At 38.0% G+C, this 16,524-nt stretch overlaps 1 protein-coding gene across 1 annotated transcript in view; it reads left to right on the forward strand.

The window, feature by feature from the left end:
• The window catches only part of PIKFYVE (phosphoinositide kinase, FYVE-type zinc finger containing), a gene marked incomplete in the record, with an annotated part of 104,409 nt that overhangs the window by 6,887 nt on the left and 80,998 nt on the right, over positions 1-16,524 (forward strand). The window contains 5 exon segments of the mRNA XM_014586186.2: positions 2,085-2,237; positions 5,570-5,688; positions 6,668-6,839; positions 11,971-12,178; positions 13,964-14,053. Coding sequence (XP_014441672.1) covers positions 2,085-2,237; positions 5,570-5,688; positions 6,668-6,839; positions 11,971-12,178; positions 13,964-14,053 — 742 coding nt within the window.

Here is a 16,524-nt window from a genome sequence, read left to right on the forward strand (position 1 = left end):
TCCTCTCGGGATCTTGGGCACGCACGCACACGCGCCCAGTGTGGGTTTTAAGCCACCGGGTCTGGGACTCGAACCACGGTCGACTACGTGGGAGTCCAGAGACATAGCCATTACGCTAACTGCTGGTCCCATCTAACTATTATTTTTAAATTTGCTATAAGGTATGTATACTCATGAGAAAGAGAGAGAGAAAATGAGAAAAACCATAAGGTCTGGGACTTGAACCACGGTTGGCTATTTGTGGGTCCAGCACCTTAACCACCAAGTCACCTTCTGGCCCCTAAAAAACTACTAGTACATTTTAAAAACTGGGATCTTCTTGTTTGTTTGTTTATTTTAGTTTGCTCTAGGGTACTTGAGCTTGGTCGGCCGAGCGAGAGCGAGAGCGAGAGAGAGAGAGAGAGAGAGGGAGAAATAGAGAGGGAAACCACTACCCCAAGGAGGCTGGTCACATTGTAGTCCCTTCTCCATTCACCTCTTGGAGTTTTGGGTATGTGTGCACATGTGCCTAGTATATTTTCCAAGCTGCCAGACCTGGGACTCGAACGGCACAGTCAGCCATGTGGGATACAGCCGCCTTAATCTCCATGCCACCAGCTGGTCCCAAGGATGATCTTTTTTTTTCTTTTTAAATAAACCTTTGGGCCAGCAGGTGACATAGTGATTAAGGTACTGGATTCCTACATGGCCAATCACAGTTTGACTCTCAGACCTGGTAGCTTGAAAAATTACGTCAGGTGTATGTACACGTACGTGCTCAAAATCCTAAGTGGAAAATGGAAAAGGGACTGCATTGTGGCCATCCTCCCTGGGGGGTGATTTCTCACTTTCCCTCTCTCTGTCTCTCTCTAGCACTTACATGTGACCTATGGCAAAAACCTTAAAAAACAAACAATTATTTTTTAGGAAAGTTTTGGATTTATAGTAAAATTGTGATGATTATACAGAGAGTTCCCATATACCCTCATATTCAGACCCCTATTACTAACATCTTTCATTTCTGTGGAACATTTGTTACAGTTAATGAACTGTTACTACCAACTGAAATGTGTATTTTATTCAAATTTTTTTAGTTATTACCTAATGTTCTTTTTCTATTCTTGTCTGCGTTCTAAATTAAACTTTAGGGGAGGCACAAATTTCTTGGCTTTCATGTTACATTTAGTTGTCATAAACAATGATTTATTTAGCAAATGTTTATTGAGTACCTACTATGTGCTGGGCAGTCTTTTATTTAAAAATATTTTTGCCTGGGGCACATGTGCTCACTGAAGAAACAGACAGAGAGGGAAAGTGAGAAATTACCCTTCCTAGGGATGGCCACACCACAATATCTTCTCCTTCATTCTCTTCTTGAGATTTTGGGTACACATACACTCCTGCCCAGCATGTTTTAAGGTGCTGAGTCTGGGACTCCAACTGTGGGTCAGCTATGTGGGATCCAGCATCTTAAACACTATGCCACCTGTTACCTTAGTCTGGTTTTTGTTTTGTTTTTGTTTTTGCTATAGGACTCGTGTGTTCACTAGAGAGAGAGACAAAGAGAGAGAGAGAGGGAAAGTTACAAATCACCCTCCGGGGGGATGACATCCTACAGATTACAGTTTCTTCTCCATTCTCCCCTTGGGATTTTGGGCATGCACACTCATACACTTGGTATGATTTCAATCTACTGGGTCCGGGATTCAAACTGGGGAGTTGGCTATGTGGCATCCAACTGCCTTAACCTTCATGCCACCTGCTGGCTCTGGTCCTGTACTCTTTTAGTAGCATAAGAGATCTATTCTATAAACAGACCCCCAAAATCCTGCCTTTGTATGAAGCTTGTGTTCTGTTTCCTTTTTATATGAATTTTGCTCAAGTAATTTCTAATGAAAAATAAACAGATCATATATACTAAGGGTGTGATTATTGGCCTGTAATTTTGTCTCCCTTATTTGAATTTGTTTCTTAAAAAATAAAATCCCAATATTTAATTATGTATATAACACATTGTGTATATTGTGACCTGAAAATTTTCATCTTCTTTGCTGAATTCTTGAGTCTTAGTTTTTCAAATAATTTTAAGCTCTACTTTGCTGCAGAGAGAGCAGAAGGGGGCCAGGGTGAGCAGCAGTCTCTGAGTGGAAGTTGGACCAGCCCTCAGCTCCCTTCAAGGACACAATCTGTAAGGTCACCTACTCCTTATAAGAAACAGCTTAATGAGGAACTACAGCGGCGCTCTTCAGCAGTATTAGGTAAAAAAGTGTTTTTATTTCATTCCTTCCTGCATGCTAGATTTTTTTCCACAGTCACTGTGTTTTCCAGGTTGTCTAATGACTTCTCTGCTATTTGGAATAGTCAGGTATTCTTTAGAATAAATAAAATCATTAACTAGGTAGTAAAAGATTTTGTTGACAACTGAAAAAAAAATGTAAAGCATGCCATTAAACTTTAATTTAGGCAAGGCACAGATCTCTTGACTGCTTTTTGATTAATTACTTGCTTGAGTTTCAGCAGAGAACATTTCGCAGCATCCCCAGGAGAACACAGGTTAGTTGCAACCTTGTGAATGAGTCCCTTTGTTCTTGGGATGCTAGTGAGATGTGATGTGCATGCCTCAGGCTGCAGAACTCTGTCAGCTCCATTAGTGTGCTGCCACTTGCTCTTGGCCTTCTGTCATCCTTGGGGTGCAAACTGTCAGTGTGGCTGAATAAGCTGAGCTCCTTGTGCCTGTTCGTTCTCCATCCTGATCTACTACACAGTCATCTTCATCTCATGCTCTTCTCATGAGTAAGGGCTGGGGATCAGTGGCTACATTAAGAAACTAGAGAAAACGGGGTGGTGTATGTTTTATTTCTGTTAATTGCTAAACTCAGTGGTGTGTTTTGTTCAACTCAAGATGATGGAAGAAAGGTGATGGGAGATGGCATAATAGTGGGGAAGGATGTACCATGGGGAATCAGGTGTTCCTGAACACCAGATCATCTGATGCGGCCAGTCTTCCCCATAAGGTCCTTGAAGGAGAAATAGGCACAGGCAGTAGTGGTTGGCAGTAGGATATTTTATTGCTTGTTGAGACTTGCTCTACTAGAAGAAGGAGGAGAAACCCAACAGAAGACTAGTTTGTATCAGGGCAGAGCAGTGCTAACTGCATTACCTCTCTAGGTTTTCTAGAGCAGTGAACCTCAGCCAGAGTAGCATCGCAGTTTGAAAGGAAGAATCAGAAGGTGAGGAGGAGAGGGAGAAAGGAGCTCTCTTTTTATGCCAAATCATCTCCACTTTAACTTTTAACCTCAATAACTCTCCTTAGCTCTGGAACCTGACCAATGGCAACACTTTATTTTTAGTGAGGGAGCTCTTCTGACTAAATCCTATGCTTAAGTCAGCGTGTGTAACACTTCACATGTGTAAACTGAGGAGTTGGAGTAGAATCTAATTTTTTAGGGATTACAAATTGGCGGCCTGCCAAACTTTGCCTTGGGTATGACAATAAACTTGAATTTAAATATTTTTCTTTTTGGAGAGGTTTTTGCTATAGGGTACGTGTGCTCGTCAGAAAGACAGAGAGACGGAGAGACAGAAAGTGAGAAATCACCCCCCAGGGAGGATGGCCACGCCACAATCCCTTCTCCTCCATTCTCCTCTCAGGATCCTGGGCACACACACATGTGCCCGGTGTGAGTTTAAACCACTGGGTCTGGGACTCGAACTGTGGTCAACTACGTGGGAGTTCAGCGACATAGCCATTACTCTAGCTGCTGTTCCCTGAATTTAAATATCTTTAGGCGAAGCTTGTGACCTCTAGTTTGGTGTGGTTCCTACCATTCCTTATTAGCTTGCATCAAGTCTGCTTCATCCTCTGATTCTACCATGGAGGCATTTGAGTTTCAGAAGCCTGGGACCGTTTGCCATTCAAGTTCCTTTCTCTACTAAAAGATTGTAATTGTACAAATTACTAGCTTTAAATAAATTATTTATGTATTTTTAATTTGCTATAAGGTGTTTGTGTCATGCAAGAGAAAGGATGCCCAGGATGGGTCTGGTGTGTTTTCCAAGTCATTGGATCCCAGACTTGAACTGCAACATGGGATCTAGGAACCTTAACCACATACCACTGGCTAACCCCAAGTTATTAATAGCTCTTTAACCCTAGAAAAGTTATTTAATTTTCTAGTACCTATTTTGCAAGAGAAACAGCTAACTTTATTTGCTTATGGGCAAAGAAGTAGACTAAATTTTCATTCAAGGTCTCTTTCATCTTTATCAAGATGTATGATTCTTTTGGTTTCCAGAAGGATCTTGCTCATCCTTTCCTAGTATATGATGCTATTAGCATTTTTTTATATCCCTAAGTGGCTAAATGTAAGGAGCGTCACAGTTTATTGTTGCCTGTGCTTGGGAGTACAGCCATTATGATCTAACAGCTTCATCTTTCTCCATTTTTAATTCATAACTCATGGAGATTTGCTTTATGTTTTGAGACTCAGGAAAAATTTGGTCATTCTAAAACATGTTACGTGATAACACATCTGATAGATATGCTGAAATTAAGATATAACTTTATACATAAAGAACAGTTTTCAACATTTTCTGAAATAGCTTAATTTAGATAATTATTTCATTAATTAAATTATTATAAGACCTTTTTTATTAATTTGCATTTAGATACCAATCTGTAATCAAATAGTGAGTTGGAGGAAGATTAGGGGTAGGATATTTTCCACCTTACTTTGCCATAGGTTATTAGGCTCATAGGGCTAAAAAGGAGGTTTATCATTTTTGTCAGACTACCTCCACTTCATCCCCATGGGGGGATGGCCACGCCACAATCCCTCTCTTCTATTCTACACTTGGGATTTAGGGCACGCATGCACGCATGCCCGGCGTGAGTTTCAAGCTGCTGGGTCTGGGCCTCCATCCACGGTCGACTACGTGAGAGTCCAGTGACGTCCCTATTACGCCATCTGCCAGTCCCTAGGATTGGTGTTTTAATAATTTTCTGGCAGTTTTAATCTGCTTGGATATTGTTCAGATTTTACCATGGCAAAAATCTACCTGGATATTCTAAATTTGTCAGAATCTTTGGGGGCTGGTCTATTACATTTCTTTGATGATCTGCTCCACCAGAGTTTTGGATATATGGTCTACATATGGACCTGAACTATTTTATTCTATTGCTTACATGTTTGACTATAGAGACCAACCTAGGTTAATTCTCTGGGATTCCTTTTTCTTCTGCCAGATTTTTAGCTGGTATTTATTAGAGGTTGGCCCAAAGTGTGAAGAAAAAAAAAATTATGGATCATTTAAGTGGTACTATCATCCTCAATCTCAAACTATTAATGGTCTTAGATATGCTTGTCTTAGGCAGTCCTCACTTGTGAAATAGTTTTTTATATGGTATTAAAAAGCACTTTCTATGGATTCTTACCTTATAAAAATTAGTGCTAACCCTCCATCCATATCACTGGCTGGGAGAACTCAGTATATGCTAACAATAAGAGGCACTTTGCATCACATATGTACTTTGTTGGGTATAGAGAGGAGGGACTGTTAACAAAGTTGCTTTTTTTTTAATCTGACTCAGACACAAGGAGGAAAGCAGAACCTACTTTTGGAGGTCATGATCCTCGTACAGCTGTTCAGCTTCGAAGCCTCAGCACAGTATTAAAACGCCTCAAGGAAATCATGGAGGGGAAAAGCCAGGTATTGTCTAGAAGCATTGGAAGATTGCTTATTAAGCTTTTATGAGGATCATGCCAGACCCACTGGAATGCCCCTTGAAAGAAAATTTGATACCCCAACTAAGAATACCAAGTTTTTATATATAAGTTCTAAATTTTGGTGTGGTCTAATTTATTGGTTTTTCCTCCTTTTATTGCTAGTGTTTTTTGTGTTCTGTTTAAGAAGTGTTTATCAAGGTCAAAGTCAGTAGATATTCTTCTGTGGTGTCTTCAAGAGTCTTTGTTATGTGAAGTGTAAAGGTCATGTTTTGTTTCTACTTTCTGAATGTCCAGTTGGGTCTAGACCATTGTTTTTGAAAAGACCATTCTTCACTGATTGTGTTACAAATCTTTTTTTTTTTTTTTTTGGAGAGGTTTTTCACAATAGGGCATGTGTGCTCACCAGACAGAGAGAGACATAGAGACAGAAAGCGAGAAATCACCCCCCAGGGGGGATGGTCACGCCGCAATCCCTTCTCCTCCATTCTCCTCTCGGGATCTTGGGCACGCACGCACATGTGCCCCGCATGAGTTCTAAGCCACCGGGTCCGGGATGTGAACCGCAGTCGACTACATGGGAGTCCAGCGACATAGCCATTACGCTAACTGCTGGTTCCCACAAATCTTTTCACAAGTCTGTAAATATATGAGGGTTTGCCAGGTCTCTCTTTTCTGTTCATATAACTCCTTTTTTTTTTTTTTTTTTTTAATAAAACCCCTGCACAGATACCCTGTCTAAAATTTTTGTAGTTTTAGAATAAATCTTGATAGCTGGTAATGTAAATCCTACAACTTTGTTCTTCTGCAAGATGCAAGATTGTCCTGGTTATTTTGGCCTTTTGCATTCCTATATGAATTTTAGAAATAGCTTGTTCTCTGCAAAAGAAAGCTAAGATTTCATTGCCATTGCATCTTAATAATCAGTACTTTCAAGAAACCTTCATACATTTTTATTGTTATAGGATAGTGACCTGAAGCAATACTGGATGCCAGATAGCCAATGTAAAGAGTGCTATGACTGTAGTGAGAAATTTACAACCTTTAGGCGCAGACACCATTGCCGACTATGTGGGCAGATTTTCTGCAGTCGTTGCTGTAATCAAGAAATTCCTGGAAAATTTATGGGCTATACAGGTAAATGCATTTTACTGATAGTTTTATAATTTCAAAGGCCACAACTATGACCACTGGACCAGTATTAAGCCAATTTTTATTTTGAGTTTTATATGTAAAATATGGGGACACAAAGATGAGGGAGACCCGGTTTTGCTTTTAAGGACTTTACCATTGAATAATAAAGTAGATGGGCATGTTCATGAATAACTAAAGTAAAAGAAAATGTATCAGAAACAAGCAAAAAGCCAGTGGAGCATTAAAATTTACTAGACAATATGGTTATTGTAGATTACTAACATATTGCTATGAGAGTTTTCATTTTAGAAAGTACAGGTCATTCATATGTGACACTACTTTGGCACATTTTATCTTACTCAAATTCTTCCGTAAGAAACAGTCAAATTTTAACAATATAGAAAATTTAGGTCATTTATTGAAACAAAAAACTGAACAATGATGTGTGGATTTATATAATGATTTGTGTTAGGTGTGTAGAAGTTACATAGAAGAAAATACTTAACATCTCATGTTATTTTTTTTAATTATTTATTTTATTTACTTATTATTATTTTAATTTGACCAGGCAGAGAGAGAGAGAGAGAGAGAGAGAGAGAGAGAAACTAAGAAAGCAAGCCTTCAGGTCTAGGACTTGAACCATGGTTGGCCATGTGGGAGTCCAGCACCTTAGCCACCAGCCACCTGCTGGCCCCCTTCATGTTATTTTTTTAATTATTGTGCAGATCTTTTTTTTTTGTCATAGGGTCTATACAAGACAGGGATAGGGAGAGGGAATGTAAGAAATCCCCCCCATAGGGGGGATAGCCATGTTGCAATCCCATCAGGGTCTTATACTCAACACTCTCAGCTAGCAAGGATTATGATTGCTCAGTGTGCAGAGGTTGACCAGGGAGCTAAACCTGCCATCTTCCATATGGATCTGGCATCACTTGCACAGTGTGTTAAGCTACCCTACCAAGCCAGCCCCTCACAAATTTATTGATCATGATCATGATGAAAAGTATGTCCTTCCAGGGTGAGTAAGCAGGTCTTACATGGAAAGTTCACTTGTAATATTCCCTGAGCTTTTGGATCTCTTCCTAGTACACCAGGGCAATTCTGACATTTTAACTTCATTTAGTGTAGGCTACCTTCTGGTCTGTGTTTCAACCAATTAAACAAGCAAACTGCTAGAGCCCTTTTTAGCACAGGGATGTTAAATGTAGAATGTCTGCTTAGTGAACCCTTATCAGTACATTTGACTTGATTCAACTTCATATGCTTTTCCACCATTATCTCACATCTCTAATGTCCTTTACTACACATATTCCCTGAATTTCTGTCTGTATAAATTGGAAAAATCATGTAGTTCTTTTGGAGTGTAGTACATTTTCTTTTGAATCACTCTATCTCACCTTTTAGGGTCTGGTGGGACTTGTTCTTGTTACAAGTCTAGAAGCAAAGTGGGTAGTGGGTGTGGATCCTGAGGAAAATCAGCAGTGTCTTACAGGGCAGGTGGTGGGTGGTCATTACAGATTCTTCAGGGAAAACACTGTTTATCTCAGATGGGGTGAGAAGGCTACTTATACTGGCAAAGAAAACTCAAAATTTTGGAATCTAATAGCCCCCGTTTGTTTTCATCTTCCCACAGATCCCTATTCTAATTTCCAGGACTCCTTTCTTCCCAAACAGTGCCCTCACTTTAATAGCAGATAGACTACAAGATTGGCTGTTCAGTTTGTATTTTAATGTAGCCCCTTATAAGATGAGACTGTTGATTTCCAGCTGTCTTAGCACTGAGGCTACAGTAGGTAAGGATTTGTTTTGGAGAAGACATAGAAACTTTCAGATAATTTGTTTGGTGCTTGAGCTGGCATTTAAATTTGAGGTCATCCTTTTTTCTTTTCTTTCTCTAAAATAATTTGCCAGAGAGCATGTGTGTTCACTGGAGAGAGACAGAGAGAGAAAGTGAGAAAAACTCCCCATGGGGGACAGTCATGCCGTGATCCCTTTTCCTCCATTTCTGCCTCCTTTCAGGATGTTGGGCACATGTGCACATGTAATTGGTGTGTTTCTCAAGCCACTGCAATCAGGACTCAAAAGGTGCAGTTGGCCATGAGGGATCCAGCTGCCTCAGCTACTGTGCCCCTGGTATGGAAATCCTGAGATCATCTTTTTTTTTTTTTTTTAAAGTTTTTTTTATTTTATTTTATTTTTTTTATTTAACCATCAAGCATGTGCACTGGCTGGAGAGTGACAGAAAAAGAGAGAAAGTGAGATATCACCTGCCATGTTGGATGGGCATGCCATAATCCCTTTTCCATTCTCCATGTGCATACATACATGCACCTGGTATGATTTTCAAGCCACCAGGTTTGGGACCCAAGTTGTGATTCACTAAGTGGGAGTTCAGTGCCTTAACCACCATGCCACCTGCTGCCCACCCTGGTTATTTTCCCCCTCACTTTATGTAATACAATTAGGAGCAAATGGCCAATATAATTACATTCGTTGATTTGACAAAGTATTGTTATATAGTAAATACATAGTCATTTAGAACTTTGCCTTTTATAATTACTTGATTAGGAGTATCCACAGGTGATACTTGGTGTGTCTCTATTGATGTTGCACCATCGACTATCACTGTTTTCTTTACCATTTTAAATAGAGTCATTAGTGCCTTTATATCTAATCAGATTAGAGAACCAATTTCAGAAACTCATCCTTAACATTCTGTTGCTCTAGGGTAACAGAATTCTTGGAACCAAAATCTGTACTAGTAGTCTCCAGAGAAACAGAGCTGATAATGTATGCACACATAGAAACATTACTTATACATAGAGTTTGATTTTTTGTTTTGAGAGGTTTTTGCTATAGGGCATGTGTGCTCGCTAGAAAGACAGAGATAGAAAGCAAGAAATCACCCCTCAGGGGGGATGGCCACACCACAATCCCTTCTCCTCCATTTTCCTTTTGGGATCTTGGGCATGCACCCACAAGCGCCCGGCATGAGTTTAAGCCACTAGGTCCGGGACTCGAAGCACAGTCGGCTACATGGGAGTTCAGTGACATAGCCATTAGGCTAACTGCTGGTCCCCATAGAGTTTGATTTTAAGGAATCTGTCCAGGTAAATGTGGGGACTGATAAGTGAAATTTTCAGGGCAGGCCAACAGGCTAAAAATACCTGCAGGTAAATTCCTTTTTTGTTTTTCTCTTAAGATTTTTATCTAATTGGATGAGATCTACACACTATGGAGGATAATCTGCTTTACTTAAAGTCATCTGATAGTAAATTTAATCGCACTTCAGAAAAAAAATACCTTCACAACAGCTAGGTGAGAATAAGGATCACAAACAGGATAATGTGTGCTGGACACAGTTGTACGCTGTGACTCAGTAATGTAAACATACCTCTAACAATGTTTGGCATGTAACAAAGGGTAATGACCATTAGGTTATTATTGGTGGTTTAGCAGTGATAGCTTTACATCTGTCATGCATCTTTTTAACTATATGCGTGTCTGTCACCTCCAGTGTTTTGATGGTAGGTCTGCCTCATCATCTTTGTATTCCCATCACATAATATAGGCATGCATGCGGTAGGCCCTTGCTGGTAAAGTTTCTTCATGAAATGAAAACATCTGGCCAGGCTTGGCTCTGTCTGTTTATAGATCTGGTCATTTTAGTTCTGAGCTGACTGGTTAAGATTTTCTTTATAGTGTAAGAAACAAATCAAACCTTTGTTGAGGTAAACAGAAAGTCTTTCTGCAGGGAATAATCTCACTTCCTTACCAAATTCTGCTTTTGTCAGCTAATGGCACTGTGTCCTAAGACTGGAGTAATTAGGCTAGAGTTCATTTGATTAAAGTGGGTACATTTTCCTTTAGAGTTTTAATCAATTTTGTATGTTAAATTGTGACATGAGAAATAAGTAATACAAAAAAAAGTAATGCAACAGTGACTTTTTTTTTACATAATTTAATAAAACCAAGCACTATGGTATTAAAATGAGAAAAAAAGCTGTTATACTTGATAGCAATTAAGATAAAATATAAACACAGTACAGTTAGTTTTTAGAAGTCTTCCTTGTCACTTCAGTTTTCTAATATTAATGGAAATGAATTAAGGTAGAATTGTTAAATATCAGGGCCAGCCTATGGACATAGTGGTTAAGGCAGTTGGAGCCCATGTGACTAGCCACTTAGTTCTAGTCATGGTCTGGTGGCTTGAGAAACACATCAGGTGTGCGTGACCAGAATTCTGACAGGACAGAGAAATAGAAGAGAAGGGATTGTGCCATGACCATGCCCCACGTGTGGTGCTTTCTTGTTTTCTTGCTCATTCTCTGTCTCTTTAGCGCATGCATGTGCCTTATAGCAAATTAATATTAAAAAAATTGTGAAATAGCATATCCTTAGTAAGACTTAGTTATTTCTCTTCCTTTTTTAGGGTAGTATAAAGTCTCTCAGAAGAATATCACAAGAAAACAGGGTAGAAATCAAAACTTTGCATTTGGACAGGACTGTTTCCTAAACAAACAAAGAAACAAACAAACAAAACAAAACAAAACAAAAAAACCCCAAAAAACCTGTAGATATTAATCTTGTTTCTTCTCCCAAGAATATTTCATTTCTATCCTAACTTTCACTCTAAGAATTTCTTTTATAGTTTTTACCCTCATAAGTTGTATGTAAGCACATTTTCTATTAACCTTCAGGCTTTCACAGTAGAGACCTTAATTTTCCTCTTTGTCTAAGGAAAATATGTCATTTTCATATGTCTTTATTTATTCTATTAAAAAACTTTCTCCCTTGATGTTCATATTTTTGGTAGATTCCTATTTCACTTTTACAACCATGAAAAAATACTATTTTAAGCAGTTGTCTAATTTCATCAATAAATATATTTTCTTAACTGATTACAAATATTTGAGGTAATTTGGACTCATAGATGAATTTATCATAATGATTTTTTTTAAATGTCTAACAGAGCTAATGAAATCATTTCCCTTGTTTAAAAGTGTCTTATTTAGTAGTCTTTACTTGAAGATATTCCCTGTTATTGGATTAACTGTCAACACAAGGATTTAAAATGTTAAATAATATCTTACTGCTATCTTTTACTTAATTTTCTTTTTTCTTTTTCTCCTAGGGGACCTCCGAGCTTGCACATACTGTAGAAAAATAGCCTTAAGTTATGCTCATTCCACAGATAGTAATTCGATTGGGGAAGACTTGAATGCTCTTTCAGATTCTGCTGCTTCTGTGTCTGTACTTGATCCAAATGAGCCCCGAACACCTGTTGGAAGTAGAAAAGCCAGTCGTAACATATTTTTAGAGGATGACTTGGCCTGGCAAAGGTATTGTCACTTAAAAGTTTTATTTAAAAACTTGATTAAAATTTGATAAATACCAATAGTCTTCTGACTTAGGAATGCTTTTGTTAACTTTTGCCTTCTTTGAATTGCTTTCTGCAAATTCACTATTTTCTCCTTTTTTCTTGGCTTGCCTCCCAGAGGATCAGATGTGTATGGATAGTGCTGATAATGACTAATTAGAATGTAAGCTCCATGAGAGGAGATATACCTTTGTTTCCCACTGTTCTACCCCTGGCACCAAGAACAGTGCATGGCATGTGTATGATCTTGGTAATATTTGTTGAATAGGTAGCAGAAGTCATTAGGGATAATAATTCCTAATGTAGCCTTCTTTGAGAAGGAGACTGCTCTTAAGGTCTGTATTCATATTTTCAAATGAAATTAGATTTTTTTCCATCCAAAGGAAGAGTTCATGCTTTCTATATGTCTAAGTATACTGTACTGCTTGATAGTGGTGAGTGCTACTAACTCTTTCGTGGAAGTTACCTGGAATCGTTTGAATTAGAATCTTAGTTTCATCAGTTTCTAATCGTTATCTTTAGCAAAATTATCATCTTAAGCATAATACCAAATCTGGTCATGTCAAAGAACTTAGAATTTTAACTGACATCTTTCTGATAAGTTATTTTCTCAGTTATGCCAAAGGAATGAGAAATTAGTGTGTAATGAACTTAAGCAGACTTAAAAGGTGAATTATAGCTACATTCCATGTGTAGACAGCTCATGGATATAATGTGGAGTAAAAAACGAAAGTCATCAATCATACATTCGAGTTTGCATAAAGTTCAAGAATATACAAAACGAATACACTATCGAGGAGTATAAACATGCAAACATTTAAAGAAAAGGAAGATAATGATAGACATAAAATTTACAGCCATAGTTGTATCGAGGGTAGGGAAAAGAATGGGACTGGATGAGGGGAAAAGAAGCACTTCAAAGTCAGTGGTAGTCCTCTTTTTTTCCTTAAGTCGCTTGATGAGTATTTTTGCATTTATGGCATCATGATTGTTTTTATACCTTGTATTTTATAAATCAAACAAAATTATTTTATTTAAAAAAAGGAAGTATAGGGATTCTTCAGTTTTTGCTTATTTTAGTAAGTAATGCCTTTTGCTGTGCCTGGTCCTGTAGTGTAAGCCCAGAATTGGAAAGTGTGATTTAAAAAAACAAATCAGGTATGAAAGCTTCCTGAGAGCTGTAGGATAGATGTTAAAGGTAGAAACGTAGTTAAATATTAGATTCTGTGCTAATTGTTAATGTTCGTTCTCCTAGTGATCATGTCTTTATGGTAGCATTGTTTTCTCTTTTTGATAGATGTGTGTGCTGAGATTCAGCAAGATTAACAGTCTCAAGGTTACACAGCTAGTAAGTGGTAGGACTTGTACTTTGGTGTAGGTTTGCCTGACTCTGTGGTGCTATTCCAGTGGGTTACGGGGACTGAGCATAAAATATTGAAACTCAGATTTCCTTCCAAATCACTTCCTTCCTATATATGATGTGAGAAAGAGTAAGTCACCCATCCAATCAATTTTATTTTATAGGTATTAAATATACATAAAGACTTCATCATTCTTTTGGCATTTGATATACTTACAACAAAAACCATGCACCATTTCTACCCTAATTAAAGAAAGAACATAAATGACCCCAAATTTTATTATTGCAGGGAAGAAGATTTAATCTGGTTTTAAATGCTAAATCATCTCATTGAAATTGTCTCCTGTGGTCCCAAATGACTTCAGTATCATCCTATTTTCTTTATAGTTTGATTCATCCAGATTCCTCAAATACTGCTCTTCCAACAAGACTTGTATCTGTTCAAGAAGATGCCGGAAAATCTCCTGCCCGGAATAGGTAAACTGCCAAATGAAAACACCATATTCTGTGTCCGATTTTTATTTCTCTTCATAGTAGTGAGCAGAATAAACATTAAAAAAAGGAAATAGGGGCCAACAGATGGTATAGTTGGGTCACTGTATACCCACATGACTGACCATGGTTTGAGTCCTGGACGTGGCCACTCGAAACTCAAGCTGGGAGGGTATGCGTGTGTGCCCAAGATCTCAGGAGGAGAATGGAGAAGGGATTGTGGTGTCACCATCTCCCCTGGGGACTGGTGGGGGGGCTGATTTCTCACTTTCCCTCTCTCTGTCTCTGTCTTTCTCTCTCTCTATCAAGTGCATGCTCCCTAAGGCTAAAAAAAAAAAAAAAAGAAAGAAACAAATTGCCATACTCTCTTAGCTATAAAAGCTGAATTAAATTCTCATTTCCTTTTTATGAGTCAGCTTTTGCTTTTGCTCTCTCTCTGGCTCTCTTTAATATTCTCTGATGGCTTCAGAGCACAGATCTGTTCCCATCCTCTGTCTTCTGGTTTAGTAGAAAGACCTGAGGATATGAGGGAATGATCCATGTAGCCATGTGTGGGATTGTGTATCAAGAAAACAGAAATAGCAAATTCCTGAGAGGGGACACACCTGGCAAGACTTAACAAAGAGTCCTGTGTGTCTGGAATAAGCAGTCTTATAACTAATTGTGAGGATTTTGTTATTTACTCTGAGTGAGGTAGGAAGCTATTGGAGAGTTTTACTTTTCTTCCCTTATTTTTAATTGTTTTGAAAACATGTTAAACTTGCATAGGAGTTGTAAGAATAGAAAAATAGATGCTCATACAGTCTTTGTTATGATATACTAATTTGAATTTTACCTATTTCCTGTCACTTTTTATATAATACACCTTTTTTTTCTGACTCACTTGAAAGCAATTTTTTTTTTTTGGAGAGGTCTTTGTTGTAGGGCTCGTGCGCTCGCCAGAAAGACAGAGAGAGACAGAGAGACAGAAAACGAGAAATCATCCCCCCAGGGGGCATGGCCACGTCACAATCCCTTCTCCTCCATTCTCCTCTCGGGATCTTGGGCACGCATGCACATGCGCTCGGTGTGAGTTTAAACCACCAGGTCCAGGACTCGAACCGCGGTCGACTACGTGGGAGTCTGGTGACATAGCCATTACACTAATTGCTGGTCCCTTGAAAGCAAGTTTAAACATCATAGTTTACTTAATAAAGTTTTTTATAGTAGATCTAGGTTCACACCAAAATTGAACAGAAAGTTCAGAGAGTATCCTTGTAACTCCTACATTACAGGGACAATTCATATAGGGAATATAAGGATAAGGATACTTTCAACATCCTACACCAAAGTGGTACATTTATTGTAATCGCTGATACATAATTGTCACCCCAAATCCATAGTTTATGTTAGAGTTCACTCTTGGTGCTGTGTACTCTATTGGTTTGGGCAAAATGTATGATGACATGTATCCACCATTTTAGCATCATGCAGTACAGTTTTACTGGACTTGCCTATTCATTTCTTCCTCCCCTAAACTCATGTTAATTGCTGATCTTTTAACTGTCACCATAGTTTTATCTTTCTCAAAATGACTTATTATTGGAATCACATAATATGTAGACTTTTCGAAGTGGCTTGCTTCTTTTACTTAATAATATACGTTTAAGCTTTCCTATGTCTTGTCATGGCTTGATGATTAGTTTTTTTTAGTGTTGATTAATATTCCATTATCTGAATGTACCATAATTTACTTATCTATTGATGGATATTTTGGTTGCTTCCAAGATTTAGCAACTGAGTAATGCTCCTATAAATGTCTTTGTGTAGGTTTTTGTGTGAATGTATTAATAGTTTTCAATTCATTTGGATAAATACTAAGGAGTGCAATTGGTGAATCTCATGGTGAGGTTATGTTCACCATCATATAGTTACAGTATCATTCAGAATAGCTTCACTATCCTAAAAATCTCCTGTGTTCTCTTTATTTGCTCATTCATCCCTCCTTCCAAACTCCTAGTAACCGCTGATAAAACTGTCTTTATACCGTTACCTTTTCCATAGTATCATGTAGTTGGAATCATGTAATGTACTGTCTTCAGATTGGGTGCTTTTATTTAGAAATATGCATTTAAGATTCCTTCATGTCTTTTTTGTGGCTTAATAACTCATTTCTTTTACTGCTTAGTAATATTTCATTCTATGCAACCTAAAATTGGGCTTTATGTTTTTCTAGGTAGAAGCTAAGGTTTTAGCTATTTTTTTTTTAACAGAAACTTGCTTAACGCTGCTGATATTCCATTTATAAGTAATTTATTTATTAACTTTGCCAAGAGCCAAAATTAAAGGTAGATGTACATATTTGTATAATGAGAGAAAATTATTTTTCACTAACTTAAACATTGTTTTTGGTTATTTATTCAATTTTATTTATCATCATTATTTTTTCTTTTTAAATTTGCTACAGGGCATGTGCG

Source organism: Tupaia chinensis, unplaced genomic scaffold (genome assembly GCF_000334495.1).
Source record: "Tupaia chinensis unplaced genomic scaffold, TupChi_1.0 Scaffold000018_1, whole genome shotgun sequence".
Taxonomy (NCBI): domain Eukaryota; kingdom Metazoa; phylum Chordata; class Mammalia; order Scandentia; family Tupaiidae; genus Tupaia; species Tupaia belangeri.